General features: G+C 40.3%; 1 protein-coding gene across 1 annotated transcript in view; it reads left to right on the forward strand.

The window, feature by feature from the left end:
- The window catches only part of LOC143974941 (bifunctional heparan sulfate N-deacetylase/N-sulfotransferase 3-like), a 375,710-nt gene that overhangs the window by 290,657 nt on the left and 66,665 nt on the right, over positions 1 to 18,388 (forward strand). Inside the window, exons 7-9 of the mRNA XM_077476811.1 lie at positions 5,614 to 5,796; positions 11,725 to 11,821; positions 17,653 to 17,776. Coding sequence (XP_077332937.1) covers positions 5,614 to 5,796; positions 11,725 to 11,821; positions 17,653 to 17,776 — 404 coding nt within the window. The remainder of the gene's footprint in view (positions 1 to 5,613; positions 5,797 to 11,724; positions 11,822 to 17,652; positions 17,777 to 18,388) is intronic.

The raw sequence follows: 18,388 nt of genomic DNA on the forward strand, positions 1-18,388 counted from the left end.
AACGAATGTTTGACTAGATTGCTTATAGGCATCTGTTTTATTGAACATATTTATGGAATGTACTGCCTGTTTTTTATCTGCATTTAAAGCATTTGTAACCTGATATACCAAAAAGGTGTATAAGCTTTAACATGTTAAAATAATTTAAATTTGAATTGTCTCTATTTTTAAATTTGCAACTCTGCTTAAAATAATACATTGTAATCCTGCAATGGAGGTCCTTGTTTCTGTTACATTCCATTGGCATGGCCCACTGTGGTCAACATCAGGAAATTTGACCTGAAAATTGTCATGCAATCATAGCTTGAGTGCATGCATGAAGACTGGAAAAGGCTGCAGAACATCAACAGTACTAACATCTAAAAAAGGATAAAACAAGTATTTAAAACTAAATGGCAGTTACATAGTGCTTTAGCAAATTAAATGGCATTCAGTTAGGGTTTACTTTACTATGATACACAGTTATTTGTATATCAAAATAATGAATGCTTTTCTTATACATGTTAAACTAGGAATATTGTATGGAATTATTAAAGGTAGATAATATAACACATAATAATCATAAAATCAGAGAAAAAAGGCAAAACATTAAATGTGACATCTGAATTCTTAGCCCTTGTACACACGGTCGGAGAATCCGTCGGAATGTGTCCTATCGGGCCGCGTCGTCGGATAATCCGACTCTGTGTGGTATACATCGGACTGATTCTCTGTCGGAATATCCGTCAGACCCAATTTTCCAACATGTTGGAAATATTTCCTAACCAACTGGGCCGATCGGACATACTCCGATCATGTGCAGAGAATTTTGATCGGACCAAGTGCCACGCATGCTCAGATCAAATTCCTACATCAAAGCTATTGGCTACTAGCCTGAATGTAGTCCTATCGTAAAGAAATTACGTCATCACGTTCTGAAATATCGGATTTTTTTCGTCAACTTTGTCCAACCGTGTGTATGCAACAGTTTCGGACAAGATCCGACGGACAAAATCCGACGGGCAAAATCAGACGGATTTGGTTGTGGAAATCTCTGACCGTGTGTACAGGGGCTTACAGTATCAGAGCCCAACATGCTCAGCAGCATCAGCAATCTACACAGCCTTTTAGGCTGATTATAAACATATAAGAGTCATCAGTGTTTCTGTAATTAAATATTATAGGTATCTTAGGGGCGTGCTAAATGGAGATTTTAGCCAAATAGATATAATTGAGCGCATCTGTACATTTATGGTGAAGAAATGTAAGTTCAAACCCACTCCAAAACATGACCTCTATTTTCCTTGCATATATGCAACAGTAGACATGCTGGGGTTAATTTGCTAAAAGAAAATAGGCTGTTTACTTTGCAAGCTTAGAAAATGAGGCAAAGCTCTGCTGATTTCCACCATTCAATCATGTGCAAGCAAAAAAATTATCTTTATTTTCCATTTGGGTACTCTTTGCAAAGTAAATTTTCACCCCATTTAGTAAGCTCGGAAAAAATTACATTTCAAAGTGAAATTTTTTTCGCAAAATAAACACCCCACCATTTTTTCGCTTATTAAATAAACCCCACCATGTGTGCAGACTGTATATCTACATTGGGTCCTTCAGAATTGGGGGCCCAAATACCAAATTCCTGCTAGACAAACATTCTTTTAACATTTGATGAGGAAGTGAGGTGTCATCTAGATAAAGGAAGGCCTGTAGCCTGGTGTATCTGGATTTTGTCAAAGCATTCGATACAGTTCCCCATAAGCATTTAATTTACAAACTGAGGTCTGTTGCCACAGACCATAATGTATGTACTTGGATAGAAAACTGGTTACAGGGGCACGTCTAAAGGGTGGTGATTCATTTTCTGAACCCTTTCTGTCCTGGGACTAATTCTGTTTAATTTATTCATAAATGATATAGAGGTTTGCATAAATAGCTTAATCTCAGTGTTTGCTGATGATAAAAAGCTTAGCAGGGCAATAACTTCACAGCAGGATGTAGAAACTTAAAAATAAAACCTCAATAAAATAATGGGTTGAGCAACTCCATGGCAAATGAGGTTTAATGTTAAAAAACATAAATTAATGCATTTGGGGACTAAAAATATCAATGCTGGTTACTCACTAGGTGGAGAACCTTTGAGGGAATCCAGGATGGAAAAAGATCTGGAGGTTTAAGTAGATCATAGGCTCAGCAATAGCATGAGCCACGTGGCAGCAAGCAAGGTTAGCAGATTATATGCATGCATTAAAAATTATATTTACTCAAGAGATAAGACTATAATCCTGCCACTTTACAAAACTTTGGTCTGGCCGCATTTTGAGTATGTTATCCAGTTCTGGTCACCAGTCCTCATGAAGAATATGCTGGAACTGGAGACAGTCCAGAGAAGGGCAACAAAGCTAATAGGGGGCTGGAGGACCTCTGTTACGGGAGAACAACTACAAATATTAAAGGTATTCTCCCTGGAGATGACACACCTAATAAGGACTATGAAAGTGCTATACAAATATCTTAATGGTGATTCTAGCATGGGGAAGAATCTATTCAGTCTCAGGCCGCGTACACACGCGCGGACTGTTCGCCCAACTTTGTCCGTCCAACAGTTTCGGCAAACAGTCAGCTCAAAATTAGCATGGACGGACATGGCCACACACGACGAACGAACAGTTTGCTGAAACCGTGCGCGATGACGTGAACGGCACGTACGACGGGACGAAAAATACGACGTCCTATACACTGCATTATAACTTTCGGCGTGTAAATCCTTTCTGAGCATGCGCGGAACTTAGTTTGACGAACAAGCCTACACACGGGCGGACTGTTCGCTGAAACAAGGTTTCAGCGGACAGTTTTACGGAATTTCCGAAAAACCTTGTTCGTCAAACTGTCCGCTGAAACTGTCCGCTGAAAGCCCACACACGAGTGGACTGTCCGCCCAAACACTGTTCAGCGGACAAAGTTGGGCGAACAGTCCGCGCGTGTGTACGCGGCCTCAGTTTGCTTAACAGGACACAGGGACACTCAATGAAGTTGGAGGAGATGCAGTTAAACCTTAAACAGCATAAGGGGTTCTTTACTACCAGAGCAGTAAAGATGGTGGGTGGTGTCTGCATGAAATTTTCAAAAAGCTCTTAGATGGGCATCTCAATTAACACAATATACAGGGATATAAAAATGGTATTAACATAAATACACAAACACATACCCAAACAGGATGAACTGAATGGACTGGTGTCTTTATTCAATCTTACTAACTATGAACAGCCTATAAACAGCCTATTACTTATTTAAGATGTGGGACTGGTGAGTATTAAGATCCTCTCCTGCTGTCACTTCGACCTGGGCACTAGTCACTGCTAGGACAGGGGATGAGCAGGAGGTATTCTTTCTAATCTCTTGCTATGATCCTGGTTTATAATATCCAAGTTGAGTTGGCAGTAAGAACATTTGTCCCTCCCTGCCTGACCAACACTGAGCTGTACAATATGCTTTGCCTTTACCTCTTCACAGCATTTGGCTTCCAGTTTCAATATGCATATTTCATATTGAAAAGGCTGCTCTTTGACCTCATCTATTATCTTGACACTTAAATGCACAGGGGGATTGGGGCAGAAATTGATCTTGCACATAGGCTCTTTGTTGATTGTCTGCCACATCATAGTAGGTTTTATACAGTACATACAAAATGTATTCATAGCTTTTCAATAGCAATGTACATTTTTTGAAAGGAAAACTGTAAAAGCTGCAGGGGGGCCATCACAGTGTTTGGGAGCATTTGCACTAGGTATAGAGCTTGGGGCATCAGAAGTTCTGATTTTGCTTGTCCTTGCCTGTCCTCCATCCACCAAACTTAAAATATTAGACTTACACCCAGGGCATATTATTTTTTTCACACAGGTAGAGCGAGAGCAAGTGAGAAAGAAGGAGAGAGCAAGGGAGAGAGAGCAAGCAAGAGAGAAAGAGAGAAAGAGAGAGCAAGCAGGAATTTCCATGTGGCCCCTGGGGATACTGATATTGCTAGTGGTAGTTTAACAGTGCTCCAGCTCCGCCAATGTTCTACTGAGCAATTCTAGTGCATAATGCACAGGCTCAGAGTAAAAGGGCAGATGCAAAGAGTGTGCCAACATGGTGAGAAGAACTTCATGTAGAAGAGCAATGGGAACATCATGTCATATGGGGTGTAACTAGCATTGGGCACCCAGGACAAGTTACCCTCATCTTCTGTTAGATATCTTAAGTCCCAACACCGCAATCACAAGTTTTTTATTTCGTTTCTTTTTCAGCATCCAGCTCTTGTCTCATCATGTATTGGGGTGATAAAAGTAGCACATAGAACATGAGGGCTTACAAGTGCAGTGTTGCACCTGGAAGAAAACATCTGGTGCTAGATGTGGTTTAAAGCCCTGGTGGTGTGCAGGCAAGGGCTAGCTCAGGCTGTCCATCCAGTGAGTGAGAATCAGACACTTACCACCAATGTTAGGGACACAGACAATGACCACTAATGAAAGTGGAGGAACAGACAAGGACCACCAATAAAAGGGGGGCACAGATACTGACCACCAATGTTGAACGGATATAGACACTGAATGCCAATGTAAAAGGAACACACACCAACCACCATTGTAAGAGGCACAGACAGTGACTACCAATGTAAGGGGGGCACAGAAAGTGACAACCAATTTATGAGGAACACACACACACTGACCTGCAATGATAGAGGAGCACAAATACTGACCGCCAATGTAAAGAGAACACAGACAATGGAAAACAATATAAGGGGGGGGGGGGCACAGACAGTGGCCACCAATGTAAGATGGATATATACACTGAATGCCAATGTTAAAGGAACACACACTAACCACCATTGTAAGAGGCACAGACACTGACTATCAATGTATGAGGAACACACACACTGACCAGCAATGAAAGAGGAGCACAAACACTGACCACCAAAGGTAAAAGGGACACAGACACAGTAAACCAATATAAGGGGGGGGGGGCACAGACACTGACCACCAATGTATATATATAAGTAAGCTACAATTTCTTTATTTTTTCTGTTTGCCTATTAGTATCACTTGTTTCTATCAATGTCCTCTAATTCTGCCCTCCTGAAAAATTACCTGTGAGCATCCATTCTGCTCCCCTCTACGAACCGTTACATCAATCACCTTCAACCCAGAGCAGGCCCTTCGTGTGCATAGATTTTCACAAGACTGTGGTGGGGAGAGACAAAGTGTAAGCTCCACTGGGGCAGGAAATTAAATGACTAGTTCTACACATCCTACAAAGCATGGCAGAATATCCTGTGGCTATATGGATGTATAAAAATAAATAATTAAAGCAAAGGTGTTTTATTCTATTCCTTAGCTGTAGAAAAGAAATGACAAAAAGAAGATATTAACTGCTACTGTAATAAACATTAAAACGTTTATAATGGCCTAGTACGTTTCAATACCATTACACTTATTGGTAATTTGAGCTGCTCTGAAGATATGTAGTTCAATAAAAGATATGTAAAATAGAATTAAATAGAAAATCACATAATATAGAAAAAATGTTGCATGACTGTCCCCCAGTGGCACAACATATTACTGCAAACTTTGACATTTTTCTCTAATTGTATTTCAGATCAGCATCTTCATGACCCACTTGTCTAACTATGGGAATGACAGGCTTGGCTTGTATAGTTTTGTGAACTTGGCCAAATTTGTGCAGACCTGGACCAATTTAAAGTTGCAAACGCTTCCTCCAATTCAGCTAGCACATAAGTACTTCCAGCTTTTCCCTGAGCAGAGGGATCCTGTCTGGCAGGTGAGTGTATAAATTAAATCCCGCTCAGAGGGCACTGTGTGAATGAAAATTCACATAAACCATTATTTTTCTCTTGTACTGTTTTTTTTTTCCCCTGCAAATCTATAATATGTATATTCTACAAAATAAATGCAAATGTCTACAAGTAAAGTGTGCATAACCATAAACTGAATCCTTCTGTTCCTTCAGGGGAATACACAAATGTTTCAGCATGAATTTATTCCATTTCTGGAGTTCAGCAACCCAAACTCATGGAACCTTGTTTGTTTATAAATTTAGTTTTATTAATACATGAATATCATTTTGTTAATGTATATTGTCATAAACATTAATTAAGTTACTGTATATTAATGAATAAAAATAGAATGGTTTTTTTTTTTCATTTTTAACTCCAATGATCTATTATTGTTGTTTATTTTGAGGGTTGATGAATAAGGCTAATTTGTTTTGTGTACTTTGGAGTGGAAGGGAGATTAGAATATTGGTGTAGGATGATGGAAGAAGAATTTCAACTTGTCAACGTGGCATGGGCCCACTTTGTAATTTACATGGGTACCCAATCTGACACCTACTACTTGTCTGGTATACAGTGATGTAGTGTTATATTCTGCTGTGACGTCTGGTGAACATTACACTGGCAATGCTGACAAATGCTTACAGAGGCAGGAGTAAGAGTAATGGTATCAGAATTGCCAGAATATGTATAGGGAGACTTTAGCCTTAGTGTAAGTGTGTATACACTTAAGGGTTGATTTACTAAGGGCAAATAGGTTGTTTACTTTGTAAGGGAAGAAGTACTTTGCATGGGAATTTCCCCTCAGAACATAGTGAATGTTGTGAATTTCCACTTTGCTAAGAGTACCCAATCATGTGCGAGAAAAATAAAAAATACAGCATTTTTTGCTTGCACATTATTGGATGATGGAAGTCAACAGAGTTTCACCTCATTCACTGAGCTTTAGGGAAAATTGCCTTCAAAAGTGCAACCTCTCTTAAAAAAATGTGCCTTTAGTAAATGAACCCCACAGGGTAAGGAATTCTGAAGGTTAAGCTTTTTAGACTATGTATGTAAATCTATCATAGGACTCCACAACAAATAAAAACAAGCCCAATGGGAAGGCACACTTACAGAATGCAACAGCGATGTGTAGTAGAGCAGGTCTCTGTCTGATGTACCAACAGCATCTGTCTTAAAGTGGCCTGGCCAGTCCATGCCCAAATGGGGAGGTCTCCACTCCATGACAGATGCCTCTGACATATGGGGCCTGTCCCTACACTACCCACACATGAAATGCATGCCAAGCCCATGAGCTTCAATAGACTCTGTCTAATCCAAGATTGCTGTCACATGGGGAAGCAGCATCCATTCGGACAGTTTCCATTTTAACCCAGGAAACCATAGAGGAACCATGTTCCACTTGACTTCCTCTCCCTTTGCAAAGCCAGTGCGATTGACCGCAACCTGCAGTGGAGAAAGTACACTGCACCTGTCTACATACATACTCCTCAAGTGAGGGTGAGTGCCTTTTGAATTGCAACTACCTACTTTTCAGAAAATTGAGTAAACTCACAAACCCGCTAGTTAAAAGAATGTAACTTTACATTGCCTGTGACTGATGTTGACTAATCAGGTGCATGGAGAAAGAGGTCTGGATCTATGCATCTCAGAAGATATACACATTATGCAGAGAGAAAACACCCAACTGACTCTCAGAATATCTGTGTGAGTTGACAGGGTAGCAGATGTCTCACATACCATGGCTGTTAATAGTGGCAGGGAAGCCCACTAAAAGGTCAGATAAGGGAGTAGCAGCTAGCACATATGTTTATTTGTACCCTATGTTTTTTAATGCAAATACCGTACTGTAATTAAGTATGATCTTTAATAAAACACTATAATAATTTCCCTACACACAAAAAATGATTGTACTTGTTTTCTTTTAATATGAATGTCAACCAATAGTTCACAAATGTATTGTAATGATTATTGCAGGATTGAACTGGGTTCACCTGCAGCACCTAGTCTAATCAATAATCATTACTATAATTCCATGGTCCCATAATGCCATTTTAGTAGATGTTGTATAGCTGGATACAATTAGCTCAGCTGTTCTCTGACATTTTTCATTGATGCAATTTACATTATATGTGACCTGCTAATGGAGTATATGCTATTTATGTGATGCAATTTGTTATAATTATATTAGTTCACTTTATCTTTAACTCATGTTAATTATGTAATAATAGTATTGTATGAATTGTATTTGTGATTACTACTAAATCATTAGAATTTATTCATCAAGAATGCCTAATACATGGTATTGCTTTGAACTCAGATCTGTATTAGAGATTGTGCTATTACCACTATGGTTCCAAAACATATACTGTACATATGTATTGTTCTTTGTAGTTTATAAAGAAGAATTAGCAAAAAATTCACTAACACAAGATAGAAATAAAATAAGCCGCATTTTTGTTTGTTGTTGAAAATAAATGTAGAGTTTTATTCGAATGCTCATACATAATGCATTTGTATGCATTTCATGTACAGTTAGTGAAGAGAAGAGTTCCATCTGCACTGTAAAGGTCATGCGAATATTTAACCATTCCTGTCTCTGTGGCTACTATCTGCATCAGCAGATAGTAATTGCTGTTGTATATAAAGTGATGTACAGAAGAGCATATGTAAGAATCAGCCATAACACTATAGTGACACACCTTATATTGAGAAGTTTAAACTTTTGCAGACTGTGATGCCCATATTATGTCTGATCAGTATATGTATATATATATATATATATATATATATATATATATATATATTAGGGCTGGGAAAATTAAAGATTAATTCCTAGATTAATCCTACATTTTTTCGATTGGTCAAAATTCTTTTGATCGGTACTCACCTCTCCACCGGCTTCCGGATCTTCAGGGAGTTCCATCAGAGATCCGGTGACGTCACAGTCAATATACTAGATACGTTTTTATAATTAAAGTTAAACTAAATTTCTACGTTTTTTCTTAAAGTTTAATAAAAAAAAAAAACTTACGTCAGTGCTACAGTTTGAATTTAAAAACGTATTTGTGTAAACTGTGAAGTTAAGTCATGGATTGTGGAACTAGTGTCAGGTGATTGTATATAGTGTTTACCACATTTACCACTGACTAATGCAGAGTTTCAATGCAAGGAAATCAGCTAAAAGTAGTTGGATCTGTATGTGCTTTATAATTAATCAAAATTAGTCGATTAATCAATTAAAAAAAAATCAATTAAGCGAAAGCGAAAATTTTAATCAGTAACAGCTATAATATATCTATATCTATATATATATATATATATATATATATATATATATATATATACACACACACTATATTACCAAAAGTATTGGGACGTCTGCCTTTATATGCACATCTTTGTCCTTAGGGTTCAATAATGAGTTGACACAGCTTCAACTATTCTGAGAAGGCTGTCCACAAGGTTTAGGAGTGTGTCTATGGGAATGTTTGACCATTCTTCCAGAAGTGCATTTGTGAGGTCGGGTGCTAATGTGAACAAGAAGGCCTGGCTTGCAGTCACCACTCTAATTCATCCCAAATGTGTTCGGATTGAGGTCAGATATTTGTGCAAGCCAGTCAAATTCCTCCACCCCAAACTCTCTCATTCATGTCTTTATGGAACTTGCTTTGTGCATTGGTCCAAAGCTTTTGGTGGAGGGGGGATTTTGGTATGGGATTGTTCTTCAGGGGTTGGGCTTGGCCCCTTAGTTCCAGGGAAGGGAACTCTTAAGGCGTCAGTATACCAAGACATTTTGGACAATTTCATGCTCCCAACTTTGTGGGAACTGTTTGGGGATGTCCCCTTCCTGTTCCAACATGACTGCACACCAGTGCAAAAAGCAGGGTCCATAAAGCCATGGATGAGCGACTTTGGGGTGGTGGAACTTGACTGGCCTGCACATAGTCCTGACCTCAAGCTGTTAGAACATCTTTGGGAAGAATTAGAGTGGAGAGTACCAGCCAGGCCTTCTCGTCCAACAAATGCCTGACCTCACAAATGCGCTTCTGGAAGAATGGTAAAACATTCCCATAGACACACTCCTAAACCTTGTGGACAGCCTTCCCAGAAAAGTTGAAGCTGTTATACAGTAGCTGAAAAGGATGAGCTAACTCAGGGCCAACTGAGTGCCAGTGATACCAGCAGTATTGGATCTGAAGCTTGCAGAGCATGGAGCAGACAGCTGTAGACCACTGAGCAGGAACCAGACATGGGAACACTGGGGTACCAAGGTGTGGAAGAATTTTCTATTTGTGTGGAGAAGCTCCCTCGCCCTACCCTTGCTGGCTTACAGAGGCTGTGGGATATTTCTGCCAAGAAGGCAGAGTTAAGGACATCCCAAGGGGACCCCCAAATCATTGGGTAATTGCTCAAGCAGCCAGGTGTTGACAAGCTTTATCCACTTCTATATCAGGCACTTTCCTCCCTTCCTGCTCAGGACAATTTTTAGCTTTCAGCGCTGTCACACCTTTGAATGACAATTGCGTGGTCATGCAATACTGTACCCAAACTAAATGTTTTCCTCTCACAAATATAGCTTTCTTTAGATGGTATTTGATCACTTCTACGGTTTTAAATTTTTGCACTATAAACCTATAAACGAAAAAAGACAGACCATTAAAAAAAAAAACTGATGGGCACTGATAGGCGGCACTGTTGGGCAGCACTGACAGCGCTGATTGGTGGCACTGATGGCACTGGTGAGCACCACTGATGGGCACTGGTAGGTGGCAGTGGATAGGCAGCACTAATGAGGAGCTATTGACATACATTACTGGGTTACACTAATTGCCACTTTGACAGGCGTTACTGATGGGGCACTGATTGGCACATTATTGGGCACTGATTGACACTGCTGTGGGTACTGATCGACACTGTAGTGGGCACTGACAGGCGTTTAATATGGGGACAGGTTGGCAGATGTTGGGCACTGCTTGGCAGCTGATGGGCACCTTTTTATGGAGGCTGTGCTGATAATCAATGTGCTGATTATCAACACAGACCCCCCCCCCCCCCCCCCGACAGGGAGAGCTGCTGATCTGCTCTCCCTGTCAGCATGAACTGATGAAAGACATTTACCCATCACAATTACATTACATGATATGGGAAGCTGCAGATCCTTACCAACAATCTCACAATTTTTTTCTAACATTCTAGTTAGTCTGATCAATTACTGTGGTTCCGACTATCGGCAAGTGCTGCATGAATGGAAGGACGGCACTCTACACTGACAGTCTGTTATAACATATTGATGTTTTCCAACAGTATCCACTAAAATATCAGCACTTTAGAAACAGGAGAGTTGTTTGCAGAAGATTATTGTAACCTGGCAATGTTAAAGGGATTTGCATGTAGTGGTAGATATCCTACTAATAAAAAATGTACCAAAAAATGTTTTTCTAAATTTCTGGTTTTAACAGATAAAAGTTAACAGTGGACAATGCAGTCTCCAGCCAATCTGTTTGCCTGGAGAGGTGAGGGGAAGGAAGAGGGAGGAGCAAAGGAATACCTTGCATACCTTGGCTACAGGGCTGTGAGTTTCTATTGATGAATACAGTGTAGGGACATACAACTCTAGGCCCTACATGCAAAGCCAGATCCATGGGATTCTGCAAGAGAAGAGAGCCACCCTGAAACAAGAAACCTGGGGCAGTTATCGTGGCACTAGCTTAAACCTGGAACATAGGCAAGGATTATAAGAAAAAGAAGCTACATATGCCATAAGTGATTAAATCAGCAACTGAAAGAGGGATTACTATAACTATTATTTTATAAAACCAATTGCAAAAACCTGTCAGGGGAAATAATATAATAGATTGATAAATCATGTCATGTTTTTTTTCTGATGCTTGTTTGCTATTATCTTTTAGAATCCCTGTGATGACAAGCGCCACCGTGATATATGGTCAAAAGAAAAAACCTGTGACCGTTTACCCAAATTTCTTGTCGTGGGGCCACAGAAAACTGGTGAGCAGTCTTTTAGTTCTGCTAGAAGTGCATTTTATATCTCTTATTTTCTCTTGTGGCATGTATGAAAAATTTAAGAGTTGGTTTGTGGAAGAAACAGATACTATTTGCTAAGGGTCTTTTCACACGGGCAGTCCACCTGGCAGACTCTGTTTTGTTCAGCAGGGAGATCGATCCGCTGATCCTCACTGAGCAGGCAGATGACAGGTCCATCTCCGCTCACTGTGCTGAGACAGACCTGTTAGAGCCCCGCTCTCTTCTATGGGAAGAACGTTTGAAAACGGACTGCCTATATGTTTTCTTCCAATCCAGACAAATGGAAAATAGGGTCACCATCCATCTGGATTTCAAGGACAGTATCGGATTGGATAGCATCGGTTGTCTAACATGTCACCGCTGACATCCGCCACTCCATAGAGGATAATGGAGTGTCCGATCGGGTCCGCCTGAAAAACTGACAGGCGGACCTGATCAGAAAGCCCGTGTGAAAGGGTCCTAATGAAAGTCAATGTTCACTGCATTTATTAAATATGGTAGAACTGTATTCACAGTTTTAATACCTAATCATGTGCAAGGGAAATAAAATAAAAAGATTTTTTTTCTTGCAATGGTTGTACTATTGAAGTAAATACAACTCCCTTTTTGGTAAGCTCAATGAACATTTGCTTTACAAAGAGAACATTTATTAGCTAAGTGAACAGTCTCTACTTCTTTAATTAATCAACCCTACAATACCATATTAATAGTTAGAAACTGCTTTTAAAATTAGTACTGCCTTTTTATTAAACTGTCCTTTAAAACCCAAAGGACAAACAAAACAACAGTGAAGAGTAAGTTTATATAACACCACATTCACATGGCCCTCTAGGGCTGTATAATACCACCCAGATCAGCTTCTTTCTATGGCAGGTAGGGCCAAGTTCTTGCCATCACCCTATACAAACCAATGACAGGCTGACAGACTCTGCAGCTGTTCACATGTAATTGCCTGTGGAGTGATTACATGCAGCTAAGGAAAGATGAGTGTACCTTATCTGTCCCTAACCACATGTAATCCCAATTACCTGTAAACAGCCGTTGTGACAGTGCTGAAAGCTGAAAAATGGCTTGGGCAGGAAGGGGGGGTAAGTGCCTGGTAGGCAAGTGGTTAATGGAGTTAAATGTAAACATTGACATAAATATAAAAAGTTTATAAGACCTACGCGAGAGGAAATACTCATAAATAATTGTGTTTTTATTTATATCAAGACATCTCTGTTACTCTTGTAACCATGTGTATCTATATAGCCATAAATTCACTTGGTTATAAGCATCACAGGAATGTCCTGATGTAAATAAAAACACAATTATTTGTGAATGGTCTCTCTTACCTAAAGCTTAGAATTAGGGTATTTTTTAGGGGTCTCTAACTATTAGGTGACAGAGGGCTCAGCCATAATTCTATGGTCAGCCACCTAAATTTCGGTAGGTCCCTTTTGCTGCCCATTGACCCATTGAAGACTCCACTAGACCTCCAAAGGAAGGTACAGTATGCTGTGGTAGATTGTTTAAGTCCTGTAAAATGTGAGGTGAGGCCTCCATGGATTGGACTAATTTTTCTAGCATATCCCACAGATGCTTGATTGGATTGAGATCTGAGTTTGGAGGCCAAGTCAACACCTCAAACTTGTTGTTGTGTTCCTCAACCATTCTTGAATAATTTTTGCCATTTGACAGGGTGCATTATCCTGCCGAATAAGGCTACTGCCATCAGGGAATACCATTTCCATGAAGGGGTGCACTTGGTCAGCAACAGTGTTTAGGTAGGTGGTACGTGTCAAAGTAACATCCACATGAATGGCAGGATCCAAGATTTCTCAGCAGAACATTGCCCAAAGCATCACACTGTATCTGCTGATTAATCTTCTTCCCATAGTGGTGCCATCTCTTCTCAAGATGAACAGTGCATATGAACCAGGTCATCCACATTATGTAATAGAAAATGTGATTCATCATCCATTCCGAGGTCCAGTTCTGATGTTTACATGCCCAATGTAGGTGCTTTTGCCTGCAGACACATTTTAGCATGGGCACCCTGACCGCTCTGCTGGCTAACTTGAAAGTCTGTTGTGGACCCCCTTGTATTACTGTTGTCACACACACTTACATATTTACTGTATATTAATCACAAAACCACATTAAATGCAAGTAACAGAGATTTACAAACATCAATACTTTAAAATTACGTTTTTTATTTACAATTTAATCTTAAAACCACAATTTCATGAAAGATATACAGTAACAAAATTCAATATATCTCTTGAATGTTTAACCACTTCAATACCAGGCACTTAAACACCTTCCTGCCCAGACCAATTTTGAGCTTTCAGCGCTGTCGCAATTTGAATGACAATTGCGCGGTCATGCTACACTGTACCCAAATGAAATTTTTATCATTTTTTTCCCACAAATAGAGCTTTCTTTTGGTGGTATTTGATCACCTCTAGGGTTTTTATTTTTTGTGCTACAAATAAAAAAATACCGAAAATTTTGAAAAAAAAATGTATTTTTTTTGTTTCAGTTTCAAAACTTTGTAAATAGGTACGTTTTCTCCTTCACTGATGGGCACTGATGGGGCTACACTGATGGGCACTGATAAGGCGGCACCGATGGGCACCAATGTGGCACCAATGAAGTGGCACTGATAGGCGGCACTGATGGGCGACACGGATGGGCGACACGGATGGGCGACACGGATGGGCAACACGGACGGACACTGATAGGTGGCACAAATTGGCACTGATAGCTGGCACGGATGGGCGGCACAGATGGGCACGGATAGGCGGCACAGGTGGGCATGGATAGGCGGCACAGGTGGGCATGGATAGGCGGCACAGGTGGGCGTGGATAGGCGGCACAGGTGGGCACTCATAGGCGGCACAGGTGGGCACTCATAGGCGGCACAGGTGGGCACTCATAGGCGGCATCGGTGTTATACTATAGTAATGGATGCCAATCAGTGCCAAACAATAATGCATGCCAATCAGTGATGCCCATTGTGGGCACTGATTGGCATCCATTATGGGCACTGATTGGCACCCATTGTGCTGACTGGCATCCCTGGTGGTCTAGGTAGGATTATGACCTTTATTACCTTTTCCCTGGTGGTCTGGTGGCATCCCTGGTGGTCCAGTGTGGGCATCCTGGGGGGGCTGTGCTGATAATCGATCAGCACAGACCCCCCCCTGTCAAAGGAGCAGCCGATCGGCTCTCCTCTACTCGCGTCTGACAGACGCGAGTGAGGGAAAGCCGATCACCGGCTCTTCCCATTTACACTGTGATCAGCCGTGATTGGACACGGCTGATCACATGGTAAAGAGTCTCCGTCGGAGACTCTTTACTGAGATCGTAGTTGCCGGGTGTCAGACTGACACCCCGCAACAACGATCGCCGCGATGCGCGCCCCCGGGGGCGCGCAGCGGCTCATAATCCTGATCACGTCATATGACGTCCGGTCAGGATTATGAAACCACTTTGCAGCCGTCAATTGCCTATAGGGCGGGCGGCAAGTGGTTAAATATTACAGATGTACAATATTTCCATACATATGCCCTATATTGCTTACTCTATATGATCTTTACTTCTTGGTACCTCTATATACACTCTGTTTAATAAGCAAACAAGTCTTTGCTTTCAGAATGCACCAGTAATTATGCAAAATATATTTAAATAAAGGTCTATTTTTCATTAGTTATGCTAAATGGCTATTACTATATAACCCCGCCTTTCCCTACCTCTGGTCCTGGGATGAAACTGGATCAACTGCATAGAATTTTTTTTTTAAATAAATATTTATTATCTATAATAAATGAATAATAATATATAAAAATCTATAGTGGCCACTTACTACTATTTTGGTGGCAAGTGTCCTTTGATTTATTTATGCTTTTCAGCATCTTTACATACTTTATTTCTCTATTTGTGTTGACAGTAACAATATGAACGCAAAAGCAAGTTGAAAAATACACACGACAGACAGCTGGTAAAATTTACCACCTCAAAACGTGTTATTTTTTATCACCTGTCACTGCCACTTGGCAATTAGATTTGTTTTAAAAAATTATTATAAAGCAGAAACAGCTGTCAGTGAAATGTCGACTTTCTATTGAATAAATAAATGCACATACAGAAAATTGTCAAAAATGACAGATTTTTTGAAAAAAAACCTGTTTAGATGTATAAATGCTTAGGGCTCATTGTTAATATCCCCTTCCTTTTGGGGATGCATTCTATGTATTACATACCCAGAGAATGCATTTTGCATAAAGTTGTAGTGGACTTGATAGATGAAACAGTGGCAATCTTCTCAGAAAGCAAGCAAAGCTGCTGGCAAACACATCCGATTATATATCCTGTCCATAATTTGCCACCACCACTCAAAAGGACTATGCTTCACATTTTTTTAAGCCTTGTCTTGAAGACTTACATAGTGGGGAGATTTCCTACAATTGGAGAGTGCAAAATCTGGTGCAGCTCTACATAAAAAGCAATCAGCTTCCACGTTTTATTGTCAAAGCTTAATTGAACAAGCTGACATTAGAAACTGATTGGCTACTATGTATAGCGGCTACTATGTATAGCTGCAGATTCTGAGTGTTCAAGTTTTAGTAAATATCCCCCTGTATGTCGTAGATTTATTCTACTATACCCGATGAAGAAAGTCTGTATGCATAAAAAGCAAGAAAGTCCATATAGTGACATGGTATACGAAGGATCCCTTAATTGAGGATAATTTAACCAAGAAATCTCTTTTAATCTTTTTTAGAGACAGTTCAGAGAGACACCTCCACCTCATAAAATGGCCGTCTACCAGCTCCTACGACCTCTTATTGCAGGAGGTCTAAAACACTTCTGGCTATGTACCCACCCAGGGTCTTTAATCATCCAGTGAGATCACTCTATTATGCCTCCAGCGCCCAATGGACTCGATCAGAGAGGGGTTCCAAGAAAAGATAAAGCCTCTATAGTGTAAAATCTTAAAGAGGAAGTAAACCTTAAAGAGTTTACTTCCTCTTTCATTCCCTGCAAAGGTAAAGCATGCGCACGGGAGCCGCCACGCGTGGCATATCGCCGTTGACGGGTGCCGCGCTCAGTGCGCCTGCGTGCCACTATCTACGGCGCATGCGCCGTAGACAGCGGTGCCTGTCTTTCGGCAAATTTCTCCTAAACCGTGTAGGTTTAGGAGATATTTCTTGGACCTACAGGTAAGCCTTAATCTAGGCTTACCTGTAGGTCAAAGTGTGTTGTGGGTTTACAACCACTTTAAGGTTTATTTAGGTAAAAAAAGATGGTTCACTTACATCAATAAAAAGTAAAACTCAGGAGGAGTGATGTGCTGACGTCACCACTTTTGCGCCAGTCCCGGACCACGGGCTGCATTTTTACTTACCTGCGAGTTTTACTTTCTATTGATGTAAGTGCAAAATCTTTTTTTACCTTTAACATTAAGATTTTACACTATGGAGGCTTTATCTTTTCTTGGAACCCCTCTCTGATCGAGTCCATTGGGCGGTGAAGGCCATTGGCTGAGAATGCTGATAGGGAGCTGGTCGACAGCTGTTTTTCCAGTATGCTTGTCTGACAGAAGCCAAAATGACATACACACACGGGCCGAATTTCAGCCAGTTTTTATTGAACCGGTTGATGTCTCCAGACATTCAGCTTTAGGATTTTGCTTGTGTTACTTCCCTCATGCTTTTGACCTTTAAACTATTAATTGCCTTTAATAACGACAGTGAATTAACATTAGTTCAACAAAAAATAGATTGAACAGAAAACTGGTTATGTTGCAGGTACTACGGCTTTATACCTTTTCCTGGTCATGCATCCTGCCATCTTTAGCAATTCTCCAAATCCAAAAACATTTGAAGAGATGCAGTTTTTCAATGGAAATAACTACCATAAGGGTGTGGATTGGTAAGTGCAATTTTCTTTCTCTTTTTGTGAAAAGATAGATAGATAGATAGATAGATAGATAGATAGATAGATAGATAGATAGATAGATAGAATAGCTTTGATAAACATGTATTTCACTTGAAGTATATGCAAACCCAATTACAAAAATGTTATGTAGCCTTTAATGTTATTTCAATATTTTTAAATAAGCTTTAAATAAAATAATACCTATTGATCCTACTATCGCAGTGTTTGTTCAGGCAATTTCTTTTATAGGTTGACAATGATCTGTCCATGTACCATAGTTTTACTCCTTTGTGGCCATCATGTATGTGCACAGGCTTCAGATAGAGATTACTAGTGGCTGTTTCAACACATATTATTCAGGTATGGTCCACTATGGTTACCATCAGAGAACTCGCTCTAAAAAATACCATACAGCAACATAATCGAGTTACCCCATTTGGGTAGCGACGAACAGTAACACCCCCGGACAGTCAATCGGGTGGGTCTGGTGCACTTACCCCATCTATGGTGGGCAACGCTTCTCCCGGGCTTCACCAACGACTTCCATTGATTGAAAACAATAACTTAAAACTGATCGCGGCTGTAATGAATTGTTGGGTTTCGGCA

The sequence above is a fragment of the Lithobates pipiens genome, unplaced genomic scaffold, assembly GCF_037356315.1.
Source record: "Lithobates pipiens isolate NorthernLeopardFrog02 unplaced genomic scaffold, aLitPip1_a1.2 Scaffold_13, whole genome shotgun sequence".
Lineage (NCBI taxonomy): Eukaryota > Metazoa > Chordata > Amphibia > Anura > Ranidae > Lithobates > Lithobates pipiens.